The sequence below is a fragment of the Mytilus trossulus genome, chromosome 13 (assembly GCF_036588685.1).
Source record: "Mytilus trossulus isolate FHL-02 chromosome 13, PNRI_Mtr1.1.1.hap1, whole genome shotgun sequence".
In the NCBI taxonomy this organism is placed as follows: Eukaryota; Metazoa; Mollusca; class Bivalvia; order Mytilida; family Mytilidae; genus Mytilus; species Mytilus trossulus.
The window spans coordinates 13,007,974-13,034,579 of NC_086385.1; the positions used below are offsets into that span (position 1 = coordinate 13,007,974).

Here is a 26,606-nt window from a genome sequence, read left to right on the forward strand (position 1 = left end):
ATAATTGAACCTCTGTGCATTTTGAATGCTAAATTGTAGTACCAGTTATTGCAAAAATTCATTTGGTAACATACAATTAACAGCATTATTACAAAATTTCATTCGTTTTTGAAATTTCTCTAAGCAGTTGAATTTTTGCAACTCAGGCAAGAACTTAAATAAAACTACCACAAATATTACATAGCAATGCTATTTATAGGACCAAGACGCAAATTCAAAGTGTTGGTAATTTGAATTCAGTCTTCAAATCATGAATTAAAGATGGGGTGGAAATTTCCCAGTTTACATAATTTAATGGACATTGTGGGTTCATATGGGATTATTCTTTTGTAATTTAATTACAATAAATACTAATAGTATGCATACAGAGTTATCTAAGTAAGATTTTTTGCTATCAGAATTTGGATTGATGTACGTTGGAACATGTGGATGTTAGGTGTCACTTTTATACAAAATAAGGGCATTCAGATGTCTATTTCATGTTTTTGTTGTTGTTGACTTGTGATGTTAACATCCAAATTATTTTTGTTTAGAAAATTTATAAATGAGACATAACTTGAAGTTCATGACTATTTTTCGACCTTTTTAATTTGCATACTGACCTTTTGAGACACCTTGACACTTGACCACACTTTTACTGATGTTACCAATAGCAACAATATGAAAATAATCAATACTTGTTGTGTCAACTGTGTGAGGGTTATATGTCAACTGAAATGAAAAGTTTATGTTGATTTTTAAGTCCAATCAAAGCCATTTAATGAAAATAACCATACAATTATTTTGGGAGTGAAAAAAGTCAAATTTGCACCAAACTCTACAATTTTCAATGCTCGTATTTCTCTAAGTGACATTATAAAAAAACGTTCCAACTAAATTACTGTCAGGTAATCAAGCACCTATATTTTCCTTTTTGAATGTGTAATGTATATAATTTACCTATGTGTGCATATGCACCTGTCCTAAGTCACGAACCTGATGTTCAGAAGTTGTCTTTTGTTGATGTTGACAATTCTTGATTTTGTGGAAAATCAAATACAGGATTTATTGTTACAAGGCTTGTTTATTTTTTAGAGCTAATTTTATAATGCATGTAATTTAGACTTTGGTTAAATTGTTTGCCTCGCTACTTTAAACTTATGATCAAGCATTGTAATTAAGATTGAAATCTGCAAATAAAATAATTAGGCCATGTGAAACCTATATACATCTTATTTAGATTTGATTGGACAATATCAAATAATTAAATTCAACTTGGATACAAACAAAGCTAGCAAGCCAACCAAAGTTTTAACCTACATATGTATTAGGGAATTAGCTCTAACCGTTTTACAGTACTTACAGGTAACTTGATTGATCCCATTGGAGGAACAATTCCTGCTTTCTGTGGACAGTCAAATACTGTATCTATCCTGCTTAATCTTGTTGGATGTTCTACTTTAAATGGAGCTCGTACCTGAAAAAAGAAGAAGTTGGAATTATCTATCAAGAAAGAGCGTAAAAAATAATTCAAGAAAGAAATAATGTGACATTTATATAACAAAGTTGCTTTGTCAAATTAATTTTAAAATGTTTAAATTATTCCGATTTAATTTAATTTTATGTGTTTTTAACGCCACTTTTAAGCACTACTTTAAGACTATTTCATGGCGGCCAGTTTTTATTGGTAGAAAAACTGACCATTCTTGTCAATTAAGATTTGAATTGAGAGCAACTGCACAACTAAGGTTCCACCTCACAACCTCAGTGTTGACTGGCTAATGATGACAGTCTTAACTACTAAGACCACTCTGCCACCAAGGTCCCTCATCAAATTTTGATAAAAGTGCTTTCATCTCCCTTGACTTAACTTGGAATTCTTTTTTTAATTTCTATAAATTCAAAGTTTAGTACTATTGCTCCTTTTAAATTCATTCATGAGGGCCCTCATGGGGTTTTTGATTATGTGATTACTTGGCCGTTTTTTAATGATTATTTGATTATTAAGCCAAATATTTCATGATTATTTGATTACCTAGGACTGTATTTTTAGTTTATGATTATTTGATTACTAAAGATAAGCAAATATTTAATGATTATGTGATTATATTGGCAAAAAAATGGTGATTATGTGATTACTAGGACCCCCCCATGAGGGGCCTCATTCATGGTTGATAATTCCATCAAGGGTTCAGAAATATAAGAAAATTTTAACAAACATTTTTGAAAATATTACCCAGAATTCATCATATTCTGAAACTGAATTCGCCTTTTAAGAATCTAATGGGTAATCTCATTGCTTGTACATTAAAATGAAAATAACGTCATGCCATTGGCTAAATTTCAATTGTTTAGAACATTTTAAACCAATCACAACGTTTTGGTATATGCTTTTAAAATTTTATGAATTAGATTCTGAAACTGTGAATTGTGAGTAACTTACAGGAGCTAAATTGTGTAGTTCTATGTATTTCTGTAAAGTTGTTCCAACAGGAGCACCACCAAACTGGACTGTGGCCTCCAAGTTATCTTTGTTCAGTGTTGTAGCTGGTCTTCCGGGCAATGAAATCAAAATGTGGGGATATTTACCTGGAAAATAAAAAAAAAAAATGTTAAATAAAATCAAGTTAAAGTTAGTTAAAGTTTATCAGTATCACTGTTAGAGTTGATTTCATTCAAGGCCATGTTCTTGAACAAAAGTCCAATTTTAAAGTAAAGTTTTTGTTAATATGTCTTTTGATTAAGTTAAGCCATTTCAATTGATATTGTATAGTGTGTCTCTATATGTTGTAATGTTACACTATTGTTTCAGATAAGGGGGAAGGTTGGTACCTATAAAACTGTTTAAACCTGCTGCATTTGTTTGCCTAAGTCAGGAACCTGATGTTCAATAGTTTTGTTTGTTGTAAAAAAAAAAAAAATTGTCTGTTATAAGATTTCTTTTGTTTTATTGATTTTGTTATCAGCTCACCTATTCCTTCTAATTTTGTAACTTTTCCAAGATTCAACTCATTTCCATATTTACAGACAGCCTCTGCTTCAAATACGCTGGCATTCTGTAAAATAAAAACAAGATATTTTATTCAAATGTTGTATAAGTGAAAGGTTTAGCTTACGATAAAACAAGAATTTTTCTATAATCTTATCAAGATATATGACAGTTGTTATCCATTCGTTTGATATATTTCAGCTTTTGATTTTGCCATTCGCTTACAGACTTTCCTTTTAGAATCTCGGTATTTTTAGTATATTACTTTTTACTGCACTCTAAGTTTCAAATCATTATCACAAATGTTGTATTTACTAAATCCAGAGGAATGGTCACTACAACCTTCTAAACTCATATTTGATAAAATATTTATAGTTACTGTGTGAGTATTTCTTTGACATAATTAGAATTCACAACCTCAGTGTTGACTGGCTAGTGATTACAGTAGTAACAACTTAATTAGACCACTCAGCCACCTAGGCCACTTCCCTCAAAGAGGAATCTATCAAATAATGTTTATACCTCTGGTTTGAATGTTGCCTTAAACTTTTTAATCTGCTGAGATTTTAATATTGCTGCTGGTGGGTCTATAGTGAAAGGTTCTCCGACTTCCCATTCCACTTTGGTTTCAAGGTCACTGAAAAATTACAAAAGGTCAAAATATATTAAAATTTTGCTTTAGATTTAATCATGTTCATACTCAATAATATGGAATAATGTTGAAATCACCTCAATTTCTAGATAACAAAAGATTAAAATGTATTTCATTTTTTAACTTTAAAACTTATTTTTTCTATCAAGTCTTGTTTTACTAACTTTGCACATTAAGCAATCCAAAATATATTAAAAAAAAAAAGATAGAACAGCAAAAAAATCACTTTCGTTATCAGAATAAAACTTGAGAGCAACACACCAATTTCATATGGCTTACAGAATCAAATACAATCACTTTAATCGTCTAAAGTTAAAAAAACATATATTCATTTAATTTTAACTCTAATGACTTTCTTTTGGACCTACCCTGAGTTTTTAACTTCAAATAGGGTCTCTACAGAATCTTTAGCAGCACACATACTGAAATCTAGGAATTCTGGGACTGTGATGTCAACTTGAGGCAAAACAGCTGTAATTGGTACTTCAAATACCCCATCCTTTATAATATATAAAGTGAATTACTTTAAAAAAAAATCCCACTAAGTTATAACAGCAATAATTAAAACTGGCATTTTGAAATTTTCTTATATGAATAAAACAGGATTTTTCTCAATTATGCCAAATTTTAATTCACACCTTAGTCTAAAATTACAAAAAAAAATGCAATTAAAATGCAAGCAATAATTTATGAATTTACAGTCATTATATTGTAAACATTAAAGTTAATAATCTTTTGGTTCAAGTTGAAATAAGCCATGCATTTTTTTTTTCAAATAAAAATTGAAACCAGATAAAACATTCGCTTAAAAGAGTGCATAATAGATAATGAACTTTATAGCTGACAACACGTTATAGTTTTTTTCTTATTATTGAAGGCCAGACAATTGGCTATAATTGCTTACATCCACTTCATTTTAACATTGAAGAATAGTTGTTTCATTGGCAACCCCTCCTTATTGTAAATTGAAATGTTTATTAAACATGGCACAGTTTTTGCTTGATGAAATCTGTAAGCTGTAACTTTCATAAAGGGAGACAATTTCATTTTTATATGACCAACCTTAGTATGGAATTCTATACTGTCTTCATAGACAACTTTCTCCAGTGGTCGGAATGTTATTGGCAATGAGAAACTGGTACCTGCACTCAAAACAACTGGCTTTGGGAACAGTGTTGTGTAAAATCTACTCTTTGGATTCCTGTTCAATAAATCAATATACAATGTATAAATGTTAAAGTATAAATTGATTTTCTTTCTCATTTTTTGATGGGTTTGTGTTGCTGAGTCTTTAGTTTTCTATGTTGTGTCTTGTGTTCTATTATAATGATTATTTGTCTGGTTATTTTTACCATAGTTTTTCTATTTTATTTCTTGTGTGCTATTATCATGATTGTTTGTCTGTTTCTTTTTACCATAGAGTTGTCAGTTTATGTTCACTCTATCAGTTCTTTAACGATCAGGAGCCTCTGGCCTTTGTTAGTCTTGTATTATTTCAATTTTAGTTTCTTGTGTACAATTTGAAAATTAGTATGGCGTTCATTATCACTGAACTAGTATATATTTTGTTTAGGGGCCAGCTGACGGACGTCTCCGGGTGCAGGAATTTCTCGCTACATTAAAGACCTGTTGGTGACTTTCTGCTGCTGTTTTTCTATGGTCGGGTTGTTGTCTCTTTGACACATTCCCTATTTCAATTCTCAATTTTATTTAAGAGTACTATAATAAATACAGCTGTGTCTTTTTGAAATAATGAACAATGTTTTGAGTTTTTCGCTAAAAAGAATCTAGAAAATTTGGAATCAAAATTCTTTATATTAATCATATATACATATAATGTATTTGATTCCTTTTCAAAAAAGCTACAAATATAAGTGATGCAAATTCAAAATCATTTACTCAAGTAATTGAACAGTTTTTGTGAAGCTATGAGTGTTTCCTTGAAGCTTCTATCATAAAATCTTTTCTAAAATATGCACTGAAGGTTATAAAAGCACATTTATTTTAGTTCAGTTTCTTTTATAATAGTGTAGTATCATTCACAAACTTTTTATCAAAATAAAATAATACAAGTCTTCAGCATATTCATACATACTTATATTTAATTTTTTGTGTTTTGACATTGACATTTTTCAGTACAATATTTTTGGTGTATTCTCTTCCCGGTTCCCATCCTTGGTAAACCACATTATTGATGACCTCAATTCCATAGTAATTATTCTTTAATATCTGAATTTGTCGTGGGCTTGTTGACGGCTCCAGTTTACTAGGGTCCCCCGGCATTGGTCCAACCTGGGTCATCTCCAAAACTGCTGGCATGATGCCGTTTTTTTTCTAAAAAATAAATATTTATATAATTAACATGATCATTAAAAGACTATACACATCCTGTAATACAATGGAGGATGAAGCCCATTTAATTTTAAACTGCAAAAAAATTGCTAAACTAAGAGATAACTTTATAGGAAATGTAATTAAACATATGCAAGATTTTACAAGAAAATGAAAAAGTTTGATATCTTCTTTGTCCATCAACCTCAAAAGAAGTAGAAAGCTTAGGGTCCTATTTTAAACAGGCATTAGAACTGAGGACAGGGGACTCTTGATTTATTTATAAAATATATTTATATATCATATAGATAGATTGTTTTGCTTTTTGCTTTTTTTGTTTTCATGATTTTGTTTGTTAAATGTATTTTGTGCATGTTTATATTATTTGTCACAAACTTATTGTTCAGAGTTTATATGACAATAAATATTTGAATTGAATTAAAAAATCCTAAATAGAAAATGTGTTATCTAAAACAGGTGTCTTAATTCACATGTGAATAAAAGTTCACATGAATTAGATAATTTTCACATCCTCTTCTTCCATTAAGCAGCCATGGTCAACTGGTTGACAATCTGTCACATTATTGAGCACATGATTTTTTTAAAATTAGATAAGAATGGATGCAATTGAAAACATCATTTAAATTTTATGATGATGAGCTACTCATACATGTTATACATGTTATAATTGATAAGTGTTTTAACGTCATTCGCCCGGTAATTACGTTACAGTATATTTGATGTTGCTACTTAGCGCTGATATTTGTGATCATATGTAGTTAAGATAAAGATTTTTTTCTGTGCTAAATTTCAGGTGTGTTGTAGAATTCTGTGGTGTTCTGTGGTAAGGGGGTACAAGTCAAATCGACACCTGGTTAAATCGGCATCCTAGAAAAGTCAATTTGACACCTGGTGAAATTGACATCTGGTCAAATCGGCACCCATTTAAAAAAAAAATAGCAACATTCAATAACGCCATTACCAATTTAAAGCTCTTGTTTTATCTTAAGACAATGAGAAGCCATAAATGGGAAGACTATCACTTATCAAACTGGCATGAAAATAACAGCAATTAAGGTGGTCTTTTGGTAAAGAACAACACATGTCCATAGTTAAATTTATGCAAGCTTATCATCATTGCTGTAGTGTATGGTACCAAGGACACAAATGACCTTAAAGCTAAATTATGTTTACCCTTAACCTTACTCTCTAATACTGAATTTACACTAGCTCTTCGCATAAAACAAAGAACATCAACCATAAAATATTAAGATATCTTGTTTTGAAAACATAGTGCCTTAATTATTGGTGATCAAATCTAAGGTTTGTTACGGTCCTGTGAATTATCCTGGTAGTAACTTGGGTGAAATATAACATTTAAAGGCATACCTGTCCCCTTGAATAAGAATGTGGAACTATGTCTGTTTAATTTCCAAAATTTTACAAGAAATTCTGTTCAATCTTATCCGCCGCCATATTGTAAACATGAAAATGGCGCTGTTGCTAAGCGATTTTGATATTATCAAATTTAACAGTATGCATACAGTTTTATTATTTTTAGGGGGCTAATTCGATGAAGATTAAGAGGAAAAACTGAACAATACACAAAATTAAGCAAATAACTAGTACCAGGCGTATTTATACTCTTTTCTTTCAATTCATGTAGAAAAGAGTTCGTAATAGGGGATGTAACTCGAATTTTATTTTTTTATTGGTATAACTAGAAACCATAAGATTACTCACTAAATAGTACATATAAACGTACCTGTTAAGAAAATGACAAATCCCATTATGATTACAATGTAAAATAAACAGGCGGAAACCCGTTTAAAATAAAACAAAATTCAATCGAAGCTCTTTGTTTATACAGAAGGCGATAAATGCTTACTGTAATGTTTACTATAGTAACACATTTTTTAAAACTTAATGGAAACAAATAAAATGACAATTTTCTTCACAATTACGAAGTGTTTTTTTTTTAAAAACACCATTTGCATTATATGCCGCCGATTTTTTTTAAATTACCACAGACGGAGAACATATCAATCTATTAGTTCAGTAATTTCCGTTTCTGCCCTTCCATTTAGATTATGTGACTCCAGAAAACAATCCAAAAAATGGGAAACGATTGTACCGAAAAGAGAAAATCGAGTGCACCTTTTTATGTTAGGGCGTTTTTTAGTTGAATATTTGGTCTTGAAAACGAACAAAGGAAGAATATTAGATACGTCATTCAGATTCTATCATTTTTATAGATAAAACTGAGCTACAGGTTGACTTTATAACATAAAAAAATTTATCACAGTACATGTAAGTCAAGTGAAATACCTATCTAATAATCGAATCACAAAAAACAGAGTATGTGTGTTCGAATAGCTATTTTTTTTCACTAACAGTACTTGACGACAGTCTTTCAAGTTGAATGATGAAAATGCATATCTTCGAAACAGAAAAAGAAAATGTATGTGATAACTAGGTTTATATTCTTCAACCACTTAAAAATTCTAGTCTGCCCTTCCACAAAATATTTAATTATATTTTTTTAAAGTCATAAGAAACCTCAAATTAAAAGAAATATGCATATGTTTTTTTATAACTAAATGGATTGTTTTCGTGACTATACAACTTATGTACATATACTTTTTTCTTGGGATAATTCTTTAATTTGTCCACATTTAGAAGAAGTTTACTTATTTTTAATTGCTTGCTTCCAGGAAGCAATTTGCCGACATATTTTCCGTGTGCATAGTGACCCGAGCGTAACCCTCCTCCGGTGTTCGCAATAATACGCATGGATCTGTCATTGAAATAAACAAATATCTGATTATAAATGTTAACCACGTGCTCAATACCCATGCTTTTTGTGATTTGTTTACTATAAGGTGACAATCGGTAAAACTCGGCTTCAAAACACGGCATTTAATGAGCAGCCATATTTGTTAAATCATAACAAACAGAGAGAGAAACAAATTGATGATTATATGATATATTTGCGAAAATAATGATGAAATCGTGCACAGAAGACCTAAGTTTATGATATATACATGCATTGGTTCAAGAATTGGATAAACATTATAATTCACCACTCACTCGTTTCATATGACTTTAAATGTTTATGAGTTCTCGAAATTTCTACCCGACAACCGATTAGACAATAGTTTTAAGTTGAATCAATGCAGATAACATTATTAACTGCATGATGCTCATTAGCTAGAAGATACATTTGTCTTTTAAAACACAACTAGCATCTAAGGATCGCAATGTCTAATAGTGTTATATGGATAATTTTATCGGTTTTCAAGAGCAAAATTGGCGGCGTGTCATCTTTGCAATGGCATCTATTTCTACGATTGTGAAAATGGTAATGGGGAGATAATTTTGACGACGTAGAATCCTGACTGTATAGTTTAATTGTCTGTCCCTACCCAAAATTTTCCACAGTCAATGCGCTTTAAAACATTCAGTTAATTGTTGAAATGCTTTACGACAATTGTATGTGGTGATTAAAATTAAGTTTTCAACCGATTGCAACTTTATTTATCCATGCCAACTTAATATGGATGATTAATTTAACTTTATCAACGTGGAAATACTAAGACAGGTGCAGATATCTTGCGTTAGCAAAGAACAAATACATGAAAAAAAATATGTTAAAGTTATTTAAAACTGCATGACATTCTAAAAGAAACGAAGTTTTCCGGTTACAAATCACGCCGATGTAGTGTTTTACGTGTTCATATCATACTGCCCACCAATTTAAGGACACTTGATTGGAATAATGAATATTCTTATTTGTATTCGTATATTCTTATTCTATTGTCAACATGTTAATTACATGTTTAATATTCTATCAAATTATGTTATTGTTACAATCTTGGTGTAAAAATAACAGTATGAAAATTAATGCACAAAAAACTAAGTATATGAAATTGGGTTCAAAACAAACGGTTTGCTGATTGATTTCTGTTGTAATAATTGTTGAATAATATAGGGTTATTGCATGAATATTCCCCAATATTTACAGCAATACAATATTTGAAAAGTTAAAATTGGTTTTACGATTTTGTTGTTGATGACGTCGCTAATTTTGAAGATTTATTGGACTAGTGCAATATTAGAATTTATTGCACGCTAACTTTTGGTTACTTTCTCACGGTGGGAAATATTATATTGCTATGCAATAATATCAGTTCTGCATCGTTTTTCTTCTTGTTATTCCGTTTCTGCCTTTCTACTGTTTTTGTATAGTCCCATGGTATCGCTTACCCATATGAGCCAAATACAACTACTCATAGATACAAGAAGGTGTGGTAGGAGTGCCAATGAGACAACTTTCCGTTAAATATCCACATGACATATATATATAACTTACCTTCTATAAACAGGCTATGCATATCCTTGCTTAAAAAAATGCTAAGTTTCCACAGCACTAAATATACACTAAATCCGTTGGATGTGAACTGATAGCTACTTAAGTCTGAGAGAACAAATAATTTTATTTACTAGTTGTTTTCATTGTTTTTGAACTAATACTAGTACTGTTAGTTCGGTTCTTTGTGTGTTTTGTCTTTATATGTTAGTTGTATTGTACTAAATGATGATTTTATGACTTCAGTCATTTATTACTGGTTTTTACTCTTCTGTTGTGCTGTTATACCACTGTATGTTCAACTTTTGATGAAGGTTTGGCTTCTCACAAACATGTTAATTCCCGCTACATTCATTATGTGCCTGCCTCAAGTCAGTGGTCCGACATTTATTCAATGATTTGTGTTGATTGTTGTCTGTGTTCCGGACCATATGAGTATTTGGACCATACGCGTATGGTCATGACCTTATGCGTATACTCATATGGTCCGACCATACGCGTATGGTCCGACCGTACGCATATGGTCGAACCATATGAGTATAATACTCGTTTGGTTATTAACGAATCGGACCATATATTATTTGAAAAACGTTTTTTATTGAAGAGGGTACCTACTTAATATATAGAATAATTATTAAAAAATTACCCAGGATGCATTAAATTCTGAAACGGCGAATTAGGGCCATGCAGCAGCAAACCTTACTTAAATAGCGGAGGTGAGAACAGAAACATCTTTAGATAAACTGTAAGCAGATGTAAACAAGATCCATCCTTCATCTCGTCCAATTAATGAATGGCTATTATTTATTTTGAATTGATTGAACAATAAAATTAATTTTTTACTCTTCACATTGAATAATCCGCGTGTCGCCATCAAAATTGACAACATTGAAAATAAAACTAATAATTTTAACCAATCAGAAGACAGTAAATACACAAAATTTATTTATACTAATTTACAGAACATGCCTCTTGTTTATATTGTTATTTTTTTCGTGTTGAATATACATGAACTATTTGCCACTGGACAGTAAGGACGCAATACTCAATTAATTTAGTTAGTAAATAAACACTAACATGAATTAAACAAGATTTAAGTGCCATAGGATGACATTTAAGATTGGTGTAAACTAAGTGGTGTGGGTTTATAATAAGCAACATGATGTCCCGTGGAATTTGCCCCAAAAAAATCTACGTTTTTCTGTAACTTCTACATATTTGTTCGGTAATCTGCTTTATCAATGATCAACACTTTGAGATGCAGCGATAACCACATGAGCCGGTGACATCAGATTTACAAATCGTGCTTTTTTCTTTATCTCTTCTATACATTGAAATGAGGGTCTTCATTTCTGAATTCTGTAAATGTGCATGCAGCCAGTTTGTTTTTTTATTTTTACATATTTTGGTCCATTATTTTCTCCTTTTTTTTTGGGTTTTAGTAACCATCACTTTTTTCTTTTATAATTTTGGTCCACCTTTCTTTTATTGTAATGGTTTTATGCCAATTATTCTGTATATTGTGCCCATTTTTCTCTTTTCTGTATACCCCCGTCCAGACCATCACATATTGTAGATAAATTGTTGATAAGAACCATTCTTGTCCTCCATTTTGTTCTTACTTCAGTGAAACAATGAAGGTTCCTTTCTGTGTAGTTTGTTTAGTGTTTGTTTACCTGGCAGGTAATTGATATTTTTTACCTGTATTAAGAAACTCACAACTTTATCCCATATAAAAGCATTTTAGTTTTTTTCACTACCGATATTCAACAACCATTTAGACCGAGTTTAAAAAGACCATTGAAAATAGTTTTGCCAATTCAGTTATTGCCCATGAAAAGTGTACAAGTTTATTTTTCACTTAGGAGACACATACTGGTGTTTTTATATATATAGAGAAATAGAATCTTTAAGATTGTATTCAACTTTTTTTATTTCATTTATTATTTTAAAGCCAAAATTGGATATGTATACACATATATATAATAAATGTTTTATTTTACATATCAATGAAAGGAGATATGAGACAAAAGTCTTTGAAACAGCGACCCTACAACACAAACGAGTAAAATAACCTAGATATATGAATACAAAGAGTCTTTTGTTGCTGATGAAAATTTGTCAATGAATCAACAAATAAACTGCTCTTTAGATATAAAATCCAAATTTGTCACTTTTTATTTGCAAAGTCTGCGATTAATAAGATTGCCTACAGTGCATCCGATTTAACTTACCACTAACTTTGTTTTTTTTCTTTTTTAACTGCAATTTCAAAAATAATTTGGCAGTTTTACTACGACCGTTATTATTATCATTTTTAAAAGTAGTATATATTTCAGTATATGTATGTCATGAGATCAGGTGTCTAACATAACTATATACGTGTTGGTTGGTGGTGTCAATGCCTTAAGAAATTGGAATTGGAAAAAAAATGCTTCAATACATCCACAAAAAAAGGAATTTAGAAAAAAAAACAGCACCGGATAATTTGCCGTTTGGCCTAATCAAGGATTTGTATAGTAACTAACTATACTAATCCTTGGCCTAATCGTATGCCTTATTTCAGATTCTACTTACCTAATCGTATGCCTTATTTCAGGTTCTACTTACCTAATCGTATGCCTTATTTCAGGTTCTACTTACCTTATCGTATGCCTTATTTCAGGTTCTACTTACCTTATCGTATGCCTTATTTCAGATTCTACTTACCTAATCGTATGCCTTATTTCAGGTTCTACTTACCTTATCGTATGCCTTATTTCAGGTTCTACTTACCTAATCGTATGCCTTAATCAGGCCTAATCGTATGCCTTATTTCAGGTTCTACTTACCTTATCGTATGCCTTATTTCAGGTTCTACTTACCTTATCGTATGCCTTATTTCAGGTTCTACTTACCTTATCGTATGCCTTATTTCAGGTTCTACTTATGCTCAACTAATTACACCAATGATGGCTTGTGAGTTTAAATGCATCCATGACAAGACAGGCGGGAGTTCAGTTTCCTTTGAGTCACCAATATATACAGACTGTCGGGATTACTGTTTGAAACATGCGTAAGCCATTATATCAATCAATCAATCAATCAATCAATCAATCAACCAAATCAATCAATCAGGAGGTTAACATATCGAGAGAAAAAAAGGAAGTTTAAACAATTTTGGAGGGTTTTTAATGCAAGGAATTATTGCCAATGAGATGAAATGATGTAAATGGTATAAACTATAAATCATCGTATATATACAGCAATAGCGCCAACAAAGATGTGGTATACAGGTCATATATATATAATTGATGGCGATCCGATGGATACATCTGTTGTAGGGTTGTCACTGACTCAGACGTACTTATGAATATAATTATTTTCTGTGACTGTATCTTACATTAATTTGTAGGATCCTTTACTATAGATAATTTAGCTGATCTGTAACAATAACATCTTCATGCCTTATATATCATGTACTGTAGTACGCCGCTAGATTAAAACTGACGTGGAAAGGTAACATATGGCCACCGAAAGCTCTTTTTTGAGAGCCCAGGTGGTCGTGTGGTCTAGCGGGACGGCTGCAGTGCAGGCGATTTGGTGTCACGATATCACAGTAGCATGGGTTCGAATCCCGGCGAGGGAAGAACCAAAAATTTGCGAAAGCAAATTTACAGATCTAACATTGTTGGGTTGATGTTTAGACGAGTTGTATATATATATATATATATATATACGGCATAGCTTCAACAAGGATTTACGTGCGATGTTATGTTCTTTTTTTCAATAAGGAAAAAACAGACTTGAAAAGATTACAATGTTAATAACACCAAAATAATATTTTTGTTACATGAAAGACTACGCCACTGACAACAGAAATATGTTTATTCTATTTCAGATACGATAACATGGGAAACCTGGGAACACTAGGATGAGAAGTCGTCCTAACTAGCACAGTAACCGTTAACAAAGAATTAAATAATAAAGATTTAATTTTCACTCTTCAGTGTCATAGTACCAGTTAGAGTATAATCTACACATGGCAGATTTCTTGTTCCAACGTCCCTCTTACGGCATCATGCCAAGAAATCCTAGCTAAAAATTCCGGTGGACCTCCTGCGGCACCCATTAGCCTAGATACAGATTTAATTTCATTCAACAAATTAATTTATGACCTTTATGTACGTCTCGCTAAGAACACGACCATATACCAAATGGTCAATATTGATAATCCATGTAATTTGCTCTAAGGGATATTTGCAGAATTTCAACGGAGGCAATTTCTTGACATGATAGCTATCATAAGTTTAAGACAAAAACTTGAACTTGTGCATGTCTTATCTGAGGAGACCATACTGTTAACCTGACTGAGGACCATATATCGTCAGACCAGCCTAAAATGTCATAAACAAAACGCAGCTTTGTTGACATAATTCCATTTTTTGTTCTCTTAGCATTCTTTTGATTATTCAAATTTATGATTGAAATGAAGTTTCCAATAAAAAGTTTTTACTATTTTGTCATTCCAAAGCCCACTTTCGGTATGTTTCTCCTTTTTCTTATATAGATTAGACCGTTGGTTTTTAATCCTGCTTGAATCGTTTTCCACTTGTCCTTGTAACTTTACAATAGTTTTTTTCATATAACCCAGAGTCTGATTCAAATAATGTTTATGTAGTCAATAATTTTAACATATAATCATCAGCAATGATCTAGTACGGACCTTCCTCGTCTGCATTTAGAGTTACTTTGGTGTTGGTTCTTAGTTAAATTCGATGTCCAAAAACCATGAAAATCACTCATTTGGAACATAGATCTGTCATGGCGAAGTTACGGTGATCATGTGGAAAATAGAAATTTTAGTGGCCTTCTCTGTGTTTACTCTCATTTGTGGTAAGTTTTTACAGAAGGGAACAATTCGTTTTAATTTTCTATCGCTAAAATATCGTCTTTAATGACGCTGAATCGATAAGTACATACCATCTTTCTCGTTTCATTGTTTGTAAACAAAGTGACACTGATGTAGTTTTACATGGCACATTGTGTATGTAATCTTCACAATGTGTATACCACATTCATTTTAAAAATTATGCACTTTTGCATCTGTGTGACTGTCTACTAAGTCATTAGAAGTAATGGACTATGGATATCAAAACTTAACAGTTGGGCTGTGATAGACCCCAGACTTCATGGCACCTTTACACAATAATAAACAAATGGGTCATTTTTTTCTTCTTCACTGATTGAAAAAAATCTAAATATGGAAATGTAAAAATTGTTGGAAATTACTGAGGGTCTGGATGGGGGGGGGGGGGGGTCTGTTATTCTGTAAACATTTAATTTTCACCCCTTTTTTCTCTAATCTTTAAAAAATTAACCCCTTTTTTCTCTAATTATATATATAATCTTCCAAAAATTAACCCTTTTATTCTCTAATCTTCTATTTTTTGGCCCATTATTCTCTATTCTTCATTTTTTAAGGGCATTATTCTTTAGTCATTTAACCCCATCCAAACCCTCATTACTGAGTTTTTTTTATCTGAACTTCTGAAGAACATTTCTATACTTCATGTATAAATATATGTCAACTGAGTCTTTTTACTATAAACATATTAAGTGGCACAGAATTGTGAAAAAAATAGCAAAATTGCCAATAAATGAATTCCTTATCTTGAATTACTGAGAAGTTATAATTAAGCCTATGAAAAATTAAAAATCACAATTTTAAAGCCTGCTAACTGTCTAAAAAAGTATAGTTCTTTGGAAGAGTTGTTTCATTTTTCTACAAATTAATGTGCCATATAAAGTTAAAGGGAAACTTCGCAAAAAAATCAAAAATTGATATTATGTCCATTCTGTATAAAAATGCTCAAATTTATCAATATTAAAGTTTTATTTTTATTCCGCTAGATAAGAGATCACCATCGATTTTAAATTTTGAGTATCAGTTCTCGGTCTTCCACCATTTTGTTATCTTGTCCAAATAAAAATCACGATATGTCTATAAACCACAAAGAAACAAAACTACAGTAACCGATGTAGTCTTAATTATGTGTCGATATCTTGTCAATCGTTCGGTTGTTTTATCTGACTAACTTACTTGATACGGACAATGTTCTTATTTTTTTAATAACCATATAGTCTGTTATTTTTAAACTGTTAATATTGGAATCGGTTAAAAAGTCAAAGTTCAAATCATAAATAAGTGTTCCGTGAAATCTAATTCGTTCATAATTCTTTAAAGTAATATACTTTATTCAAATAAATTAGGATCTTCGCTCCACTGATCACCCGCATGGCTTAAGGTATTACTCCCAAAGGTATTGTGAGGGGTGTAAGGTGATCTGACACGTCCAGGTATTCAAGCGATTTCCTGTCGGGCTTGCAAGTTCATGCATCGTTTCACTTCTGTAGGTATTGATCAGTGTACACGGCCGATAACTTATAACTGAACTATCAGGTGCATGTATAATATACATCTCTGTCTTGCGTGTCCGAAAGTGATATAATATACTAGTCATTTCTTAACTCATACGCTTGTTTATAAATAAAATTTCTGGTGTAAAGAATATTATTTATAAAAAAAAAAAATGATACAAAAAAAAAAATAAAAAAAATTGAAGATATATACAAATATACGTATTTTTTCCAAGAGTAAATTTGGGAAAATCAGAGACATATAATTGTAATATATGTCTCTGGGAAAATGTAATATTTTCTCGTTGTCAATAGTAAAGGACATAGTTGGATCAGTAAACGGACAGAAAGTCACAGGACAAAAAGTCACAGGACATAAAGTTACAAATTTGATAGGACGAAAAGTCTCAGGACAAAAAGTCACAATTATTTTTTTGACAATTGTTTGAATATATAAGAGAAAGATCTTGAAATATTTTCTTTTTATAACATCTATTTATTTTTCAGTGTAGGACATTGTTTAAAGCTTTGTTAAATGAAAAGTTATCAAATTTTAATCATGCAAAGGGGACATTTCTTGGCACCATGAAGCCATTTAAGTACAAAGTCACTTTGACATTTTGTTTTCAGAACAATTATTTGTTCATCATTGTCCTGTGACTTTCTGTCCTACATTCGTTGGATCATTCCAGAAATGTTGATTAAAAAAATGTGCGCACTTGTCGACGTATCATTTATACGCCCGGATAGAAAGTTACGGAACTACATCGCAATTTAAAATATATACATGTATACATTGAACATAAGAAAGAAACATACATTTTGTGCAAATTGGGGTAAAAGTTTTGTAAATAGACTAGTCCACGTATACTAACTATACAAATCCTTGCGTATACTAACAGATAGACTATTGTATACCAAAAGAAGAAGAAGAAGAGGACCAATTTGATTTAAATACAGGTCGATCTATAACTTGCTTTGGTTCATCGAAGTTATGAACATAGTAAAATCACAGATTTATATATCAATTAGATTGTTCTCGAATAAAGAAAGAAATTCGTCATCACCACAATTGTTCCGAAATATGCAACTGGACGTACACTAATAATCCCCGAGGGATGTGAATATTTTCTAGGAAAGCTATTGAGTATTAAAGTTTCAAATCATTTTGGGATTTATTTTCTTTCTTGATATTCAATGACAGCAAATTTAAAGAATAAACTGCTTTTCAGATATTTGTCCGCTTTAGGGGTATTCTTGCCAGTTGAACAGATTTATAATTACATTCAACAATAGGGAAAGATGACATTAAATTCGTTGTCTTTTGTTTTTAAACATCTTTGGTCAAATAGTTATTAAGTATTATACGTTGTGAGACGAAGACTATTTTAATAAGGACGTCCCCGATTATGATTAAATTTGGTTGACGTTTTTCACACTTGATAAAGAATATCTATTCGTAATTTTTCGATTCCATTCCAAGAAGACCTTAAATTTGCTGTCAATTTTTAAAAACTTCTCAAGTAGAAAAATATTTTTTCTTTATTCGTTCATATTATATTCCGCTTCGGTAGGTTATCTTCGGTGAGTTCCAGTTATTAATTTATACGTGGCTTTTAAAAAGTCTAAATCTAAGTGTTCTCATTCATTTATTTGCCTAATAAAAAAAAAATACTTTGGTAAAATAATTTCTAAGTTCTCCTTTTTATTAGACATCAATCAAGGACAAAAGGTGTAAATCATTTCAATCGGACATATGATTTAAGTTTCCCGTCTTTAACCGAAAATTGTGTATTTCTTAGTAAATTAACTTATTTGAATTAAAATAAATAATAGCACCAAACATAATTAAATAATTCCACGGCGATCAATTTTTATTTGTCACCAACTTGAATATATATTTTAAATATGTATATTGAATGCTCCCTTGTCTTATAATTCACTGATCCGAATAGACAGTCACACCTGGCAAGATGTGCCCGAGAGGCGTGGTTAAATACCGAAGTGCAAATAACAATTTACCTTTCAACAAGCCATCTACGAGTAATGCCACAGAACCGTGAATACACACATCGTATCAACCAAGTCATAGCAGAGATAGTAAAAGGTCAATAAGAGTACACCAACATATTGCCTTTACAGATTATTGTACTTTACTTTGTTCACCTTATCAGTCCGAAAATATATTAATTAAAAATAAATTTATAACTTTTTGTGTTGTCTACAAAAATAATTCGAATATATACGTTTGACATAGAAAATTTATCTCATGAATATGTACAATTGAACGTCTGTGCGTTTTATCTTCTTATTATCGGATGGGTTATAATTTAGATAAAGCGTTAGTCATCGGCGCGCTTACGATTACGTTAAAATATGATTAAAAACCAAGACTTTTAATGATTGTATTTTAAATCCCGGCATGCAAAAACCAGGAGAAAACGTCACGACCTACAGGAAGTAGTTAATATTTTTTCATTAAATATTGAATTTCTCCTTTATTACAGCACATATAGCAATAAAACTTTGTGAATATATATATTATGTCATAATGAACATATTTAAACCATAAGTGAAAAATCGTGAATTTTCCCTTTAAAAATAAGATTTAAAAAAAACGTTTTTAGCACTATCAAATGAATACTCAAATGAGGGATTATCACTCATTTGGGGAATAGTTCCCCATTACCATTTGGTGAGGTGTCCCCTACCTGTCAAATGAAATCTTGTATCATTGTATGCATGCACTGGTGGAGGCACAGGTACAAGCACGGAACATTTTAAAGAATTTTAGCTTAGCTTCATAAATATCTTGTACCACTCCACCAGTGTAAATTGGAGTCTTTCCCGATGTTGGATCGTGAAAAAGCAGAAAACTATCAACATGATCAAGACTCAGTTTTATTTTTATATATATATATATCAAATTATTAGATTTTTGAGACAGTTTTTTTATGTATAAAATATGTTTGATTGATTAAATTTTTTTAAATCATGTCACTTTTGTGTACACTTGGAAATACAATTTATTAAATCTAATAAGGGAAGATAACTCAGATAATTTGACTTTATGAATGCATTTTATGAAGCTATATTCAGCTCTTTGTAATTTATTTTAAATTTTGTCATTAGTTATAATATTTATAATTTCTAAATCTATTTTCTAAGGAATGCTCTTTAAATTTATCTGTTAAATTGTTACAAAAAAAATGAATTTTCACAATCTTTAGCTTAAAACAAGCTTTCAAAAAATGAAGTTATCTCCCCCTATAAAATATATATAATTTTGGAAACAGTTGATTTAAATTATGCTATTTGAAATTGAATAAAAAATCTTGCATTTTAACATGTTTAACCAGTATCTTAACATGCGTAAACAACAAGTTATTGTTTTACTTTCTAAATTAGTTGTTTAAATGATTTTTTTTTACAAGAAGATCTATGACAGTGTATGACATTTTTGCAAAGTTGGTACCAGACTATGATTATTTGGTGTGTTACCCATATTCTTAAGCACACATCATGTATCTATTACATATATATATATATAGCTATTTGGCACAACATACAATTTACAATGTATAACGACTACAGAGGGATTCTTAAAGATCAGATTAAGAAATAAGGAATATGAAGAAAAAATCTCATAACAGATAAGTAACAGTTGTTGCAAGTCCGGAGCCTCTGGCCTTTGTTGTGCAGAGAGCCGTGAGTAGTGCATCGGACTACTTACACAAAGGTTCCTGGTTCGATTCCCGTCATGGGATGAAAATTTCAGGGACTGAATTTTTTTCGGTTCTCCCTTTACACCATTTGCCGTATGGTCTTGAGGAAACGATGATTGTCCATCTGAAGGGTACGATAAATGGCTGAACTCTGTTTTGAAAGAGAGCCATATCTCTTGAACATGACAGACACCCTTGTAGATTTCGAAAAACAGAGCAGGTTAATGTCACTACAAGGCAGCACTCGCACACGCAAAGTGGAAAGGGATTAATATATAAGTTGCACAACTTGTTTCCCTATCCACTATAAATAGATATGTTAAAACTAAAAACTAAACTCAACTTTGTTAGTCTTGTATGATTTTTAATTTCAGTTTCTTGTGTATAATTCAGATTATATTATATGATGTCCATTATCACTGAACTAATATATATATATATTTGTTAAGGGATCAGCTGAAGGAATCCTCTGGTTGCGGGAATTTCTTACTGTGTTAAAACCCATTGATAGTCTTCGGCTGTTGTCTTCTCTATTTGGGGTTGTTGTCTCGTTGACACATTCCCCATTTCCATTCTCAATTTTATGCATTCCTAAATTTCAAAAATGTTCTTGTAAATATAAGCATGTTACAAAATTTCCCTTTGGTGGGGAAAATTTGGTTGATTATCATGATTATATATATAGGGAATCACTGAAGAATGACTCGAATAAGCACCACTTACAATGACTAAGGTCAGTCAGTCATGTCAGTGGCCCCCTCTTTTTAAAGTCCTGTATTCACCACTGATGTAAAACGAACACAAATATACCAGGGTATCCATCAATGACACCAGATCAGAACATAAATGTACATGCACTGTAAAAAACATGCACACACAAAGCATTTTGTTGATATATTCTTTACACAAAATAACCGAATTCAATCCTCCACGAAAATTTCTGCTTTTACAGTATATATATATACATGTACATGTTCATGATGTACATGTATTTATATACATTTGTTTTATTTTAATGGTAAAGATTTATGCTTGGTCCCTGGATATACATAAATTTAATTACACTGAGATTCTTCATTTTAATTCAGCTTCATGTCAGATATACTATACTTCTATTTTATATATCGTAATTTAAAAATCTGGCAACAGAAGGGTAGTAGGTTGTCGGATAATCTAATTTTTGAACGTCACTGCGCCTGAGAAAGTATAATGAAGTAAACCTTTTTTATCTGACTATGCATTAGTGAAAGAAATTTTCATTTATTTGTGTTTATTCAATAAATCCCCCAGTAATGTAATTAATTTTTAGAGGCGTGATTTTCACGCGATTTTTACTATGAATTATATTAGGACACCTGGTGAGAGTTTCAATACAGTACCAATTGAATTGACATCTATATTCAGCGCTACTGATCTCTGCTTGTAAAATCCTCGCCATAAAATGTACCTCGTATGGTGTACCACGTTGACATAAAGACGAAAGAAGCAGAAAAGACTTGTTTTTCTTTCTTTTTCGTCCATGCAGTACTAATCTGATTACAACAGAATAATGAATTTTATTAGTTTTTTTTTTTACAGATTAAATTTTGTAGGAAGTTATTTATTTTTTTTTAGTTTGAGAAGATGAAAAATAAACAGTTTATGATATAATGATGCTGATTTAGAAAAATCTGATTACAACAAAATAATGATTTTTTTTAGCTTTTTTTTAAAAGATTAAATTTTGTAGGAAGTTATTTATTTTTTTTTAGTTTGAGAAGGTGAAAAATGAACAGCAAAGTGGAAAGGGATTAATATAAGTTGCAAAACTTGTTTCCCAATCCGCTATAAATAAATCTGTTTAAACAAAACAGTTTTTGATATATATATTGATGATCAAGACAGTTTTTTTCTTCTCTTAAATTTTAATCATTGTTTATTTCAACTTCTGGTCGGTTATTTAAAAAGTAACATCCATAAAATAAGAATATATGTAAAATAATCATTGATTATTTGAAGAAAAATATTTTTCTATGTTAAAAAGGGTAGTTACAAATATACATGTGCATGTTACTCTTCTTAGACATGATTTGGAATGAAATATTTGAGAGGAGCAAAATGATTTTTTTTTGGGAAATGCTGAATAATTTTTTTTTACCAATGGAATTTTTTTAATTTTCAGAATACATACAGATGTTAAAGTTAACCTAATCTACCAACATTAAGTTTTTAATTATGAAAATATGCATGTAATATGCACCTGCACATTGCATGGTTGATGGATTTTAGACATATTTGATATATATGCATAGTGCTTTGTTCCGCTGATAAGTTTTGAAAACTTTTTTTTTACATGCATTTCCGACACAGTCACCTTAATAACTTTTCCATGTTCCTTTAAGAATTTGTCAAATATTTTGACAAGTATTAAGAGTAAGATTAAAGGAAAAGTTTTAATATGTTTCATTGAGATACGAATTAAATGTCGAATCATGAATATTTATTCATGGGTTTAAGTCCAGGTGTTTCCTGAATAGGATCAAACTTAATACCACAAAAGTTACAAGGATCGCCACCCCATATTTAAATTTCAGGCCATACCGAAGTAATCTGTGTGTATCTATATAAAAAAGAAGATGTGGTATGATTGCCAATGAGACAACTCTCCACAAAAACCAAATGACACAGAAATTAACAACTACAGGTCACTGTAGGTCCTTCAACATTGAGCAAAGCCCATACCACATAGTCAACTATTAAAAGGCCCAGAAATGACAAATGTAATACAATTCAAATGAGAAAACTAATGGCCTTATTTATGTTGATTACAGATGGGTTAATAATTTTGATACCTATTACAAGTAAATACAGGGAAAGTTTTATGTATTATAGTGTCTTAGAACATCCATATTTTACAAAACCTGTTCATAAGGAATATATAATGAGATTTTGTTTTGATGAAGTGGGAAAGGGGATATTAAAAATAAAGGGGATATTAAAAATAAAGGGGATATTAAAAATAAATTATCATATCTTCAATAATATAGAGACAAGATATAATTATTTTCATTATTTTTATTATAGCTTGGATTTAACATGTTTAAGGACAAGGGCAAAATTTAAAACTACATTTTTTTTTACTAATTTAATCATATTTATGTGTAGCTATATATGGACCATAATTTGCTATTGGGCTCCGTTTCCTTTAACTATAGAAAAGTGATAAAATGTGAATTACTGTAAGAAAAGTTGCAACTACATCTAAAGATGCCATTATTTTTATCAACATACAAGTGTATGCTACTCTTCCCTAGAATTTTTTTTTTTAATATACGATTTCAAAGATTCTACAACCGTATTTTTGTGTCGTTTCTCGCGTTACTTTTTGCTTCCGAAGAGCATAACACTGACTGATTTATAGATAACCGTCACCGGCAAATTCGTAACTTTTGCTTTCAAATAACAAAGAACATCGACCAATAAGAATAGTGAGAAGAAAATGCTGAGAACTATAAGTATTTATGTAGCAGATGTAAGAACAGTGGCGTGATTTTTGTGTCCGATTTCGTAACGCAATTTTTAGATGATGTAATCTGCTTTGTTGTAATAGAATTCTTAAAAACAATATGCAAATATGAACTCTCACGAGATGTTCAAACAGGTAAATCCGAGATGATTTACATTCTTGTTTTGATCTTCGTAATAATTAAGTAAGAAAATTACGTTGTCGTTATGCGTTACATTTCACACGAAACAGAAGTCCAGTTATTTATTAAAATTGTTTTTGTCCTTAAGTTCTAACCATTTCCGGTCATACGTGAAACATGTGACTAATATGTGATAACGCCATTACGGCCGGATGTACGAAATACTAGGTCTAAACATTGTTTTTGTTTCCAACGGGATGTTAGCAAACATAATCTGTAGACTTGTTTCGTCTTGTTTAAAAGAGGAAAATACAATTGTCAAAGAGATTGCGACGGTGGTCTGTTATTTTTCCTATGTGCATAATGTTACATACGATCCTGTGTGAAAATAAATGCCCAATGACTTGACAAAATCGATTTCATATTTGACAGACGTTAGAACACACTTCGTTTCCCGATAATGACGTGAAGAGTCCTTGGAAAAATCAATCGAAATTACGTCTCTTATCATTGTACCAATGCTCGTTGGATTGATTTAACTTCAGCAGTAAATATTACTGGATATTTTAGGTGAATAAATATAATTTAATAACAAATACATGTTAATATACCGTTACACTTAGAATGTACAAAGTTGGAATCTTTGTCACAGTTTTTAATTAATATTTTTTATTCATGTTCTGCAAACACTTATCAGAAACGCAATAAACTTGTCAAAGGAGAAGTAAACTTTTACCATGCATGACTTGAAAGGAAGTACTTTATTGATTTTAGCCCACTAAAGTAGGTTAAAATGTGGAAACCATGTAGATGGTGTACAGGTCACAAGTATCACATTGTGCCTATTTTAAAGTTTTTAATTCCAAGTTAAAAGTTTTTTTCTTTACTGGATTTAAAGAATGTTACATTGCCATGCAATGATTTGGAATAAATTGTATATAACTGGAATATCAAAACCAAATATAAATACATTTTTTTTTGCTTAAACATCAAGATACAACGATTATGGTATCCTGTATCAATGAAGAAAATATGGAAAATTCTGAATAAATTGTACTAATTGTATTTAGGAGTTTTATAATACTGTTACATTTAAGATGGATTTTAAGAAAAAGTATACTGTTCAGATTATTTTAAGCAGATTTTGCAATAAAATAAAACTAAAAAAATGCTTTCGGTTTCTTATGGTTTCCTGTCAGGTTTAAAAAAAACTTTAATATAACATTGAAAATAGATTTTGAATATTAACATGAAGCAAGTAACACTAGTAATGGTGTTTATTTATGCCTTTTGAATTATATTGTGCAAAAAAAGAAAATAAAGATTGGTTTCCTGTTTGGTTTCATGTCACGTAAACGGTGAATCAAAATGTTTTTTTTTTTTCTCGAAAAACTCAATTGTTCCATTCATACTATTCTAACACCAACACAACCCACAAAATAAAAGTTAAAATTTTAGAACTTATAAAAAAGGATACAAAAAGAAACCAAAGGCCGAATACCAAATTATGGTCCATATATAGAAATTAAATGAAAACATGAAATAATTAAATTTATTAATATAATATATTTTTGCAAGATTAAGGGTACTAAAATTTGTATGTTAAAAGCTTTTACCAGGATTTGAAATAAACGTAATGAATTTTTTTTTGGCATATTAAAAAGTATTTATTTTCTTCCACAATCAAAAATACTCAGGTCATGACTACAAAGCAAAGGGAAACTGCAGTAACCCTCTAATTTGTGCTAGGAAAGGGGCTGAAACACATGTACAAAATGTATAAATTGCATGAGACTTGGACGTGATAAAAGGGGGACATGTGATATTTAGACAACAATCCAGAGAATACTAAAATTAAATGACACCAAAAGGTCAATATATACATTATCAATAAAATAAGGGACTTTTGTATATATATGTCGTGTACAAGTTGCAATATTGTACAAGTTATAAATTTTGTACAGGTTAAAACAATTAATTTTTGAGCAATATTTTGTAACATGTACATGATGTATTGTATTTTGGCATTGTACAAATTATAACATGTACAAACGTTTTGTACATGTTATAACCTGTACAAAATCATAACTTGTACATGACATATATATATATCTTAATTAGCTCTATAAATGAGCCCCAGTCTAGCAGATTTGTGATACAGTATATTATTAACATGATTAATGTTAATTGGTTTATTGTGGCGGGTCCAGAAAGGGGGGATGATCTGGGGGTTGGAACCCACCTATTTTTTTGGAAAATCAATGCATTTATGGGGATATAAAATTGGAACCCTATATACCTTTATCCTGGGTTTGGAACCCCCCTTTTCAAAATGATTGGATTTGCCCCTGGTTTCTAACACTTAAAACCAAAAAATATAAATATGTATCCAAAATTGCAATCAAATTAAATTAACCTATAAACCCATGGAAGTGTTTTGGCCTAAAGCTGTATGGCCACCCAATGTGCTAGCTACTGGTTGTAATTCTATGAATGGTCAGCTTTCCTTTGTTAAAAATCATGATCGAGAGTAAAA

General features: G+C 30.8%; 2 protein-coding genes and 1 long non-coding RNA gene across 4 annotated transcripts in view; 2 read left to right on the top strand and 1 right to left on the bottom strand.

Annotated features, from left to right (window-relative positions):
• Positions 1 to 7,647, bottom strand: part of LOC134693976 (cilia- and flagella-associated protein 65-like) — a 52,267-nt gene extending 44,620 nt beyond the window's left edge. The window contains exons 1-9 of one of the 2 annotated variants that reach the window (XM_063554962.1): positions 7,581 to 7,647; positions 5,716 to 5,954; positions 4,683 to 4,821; positions 3,989 to 4,119; positions 3,491 to 3,605; positions 2,951 to 3,035; positions 2,423 to 2,568; positions 1,343 to 1,456; positions 603 to 711 (exon numbers count right to left, since the gene is read on the bottom strand). In XM_063554962.1, coding sequence (XP_063411032.1) covers positions 603 to 711; positions 1,343 to 1,456; positions 2,423 to 2,568; positions 2,951 to 3,035; positions 3,491 to 3,605; positions 3,989 to 4,119; positions 4,683 to 4,821; positions 5,716 to 5,939 — 1,063 coding nt within the window. In that variant the 5' untranslated portion in view covers positions 5,940 to 5,954; positions 7,581 to 7,647. Of the gene's footprint in view, positions 1 to 602; positions 712 to 1,342; positions 1,457 to 2,422; positions 2,569 to 2,950; positions 3,036 to 3,490; positions 3,606 to 3,988; positions 4,120 to 4,682; positions 4,822 to 5,715; positions 5,955 to 7,340; positions 7,481 to 7,580 lie in introns of those variants that run through there. The other variant, XM_063554961.1, reaches the window with a different exon arrangement.
• A 4,249-nt stretch (positions 7,648 to 11,896) lies between these two features.
• On the top strand, positions 11,897 to 14,304 carry LOC134695535 (uncharacterized). Its single transcript, XR_010102787.1, has 3 exons — positions 11,897 to 12,003; positions 13,240 to 13,375; positions 14,201 to 14,304. It is a non-coding gene; the product is annotated as an uncharacterized LOC134695535 (long non-coding RNA).
• A 769-nt stretch (positions 14,305 to 15,073) lies between these two features.
• Positions 15,074 to 26,606, top strand: part of LOC134695190 (activin receptor type-1-like) — a 32,664-nt gene continuing 21,131 nt past the window's right edge. Inside the window, exon 1 of the mRNA XM_063556401.1 lies at positions 15,074 to 15,195. Within this exon, the coding sequence (XP_063412471.1) occupies positions 15,144 to 15,195 (52 nt within the window). The 5' untranslated portion in view covers positions 15,074 to 15,143. The remainder of the gene's footprint in view (positions 15,196 to 26,606) is intronic.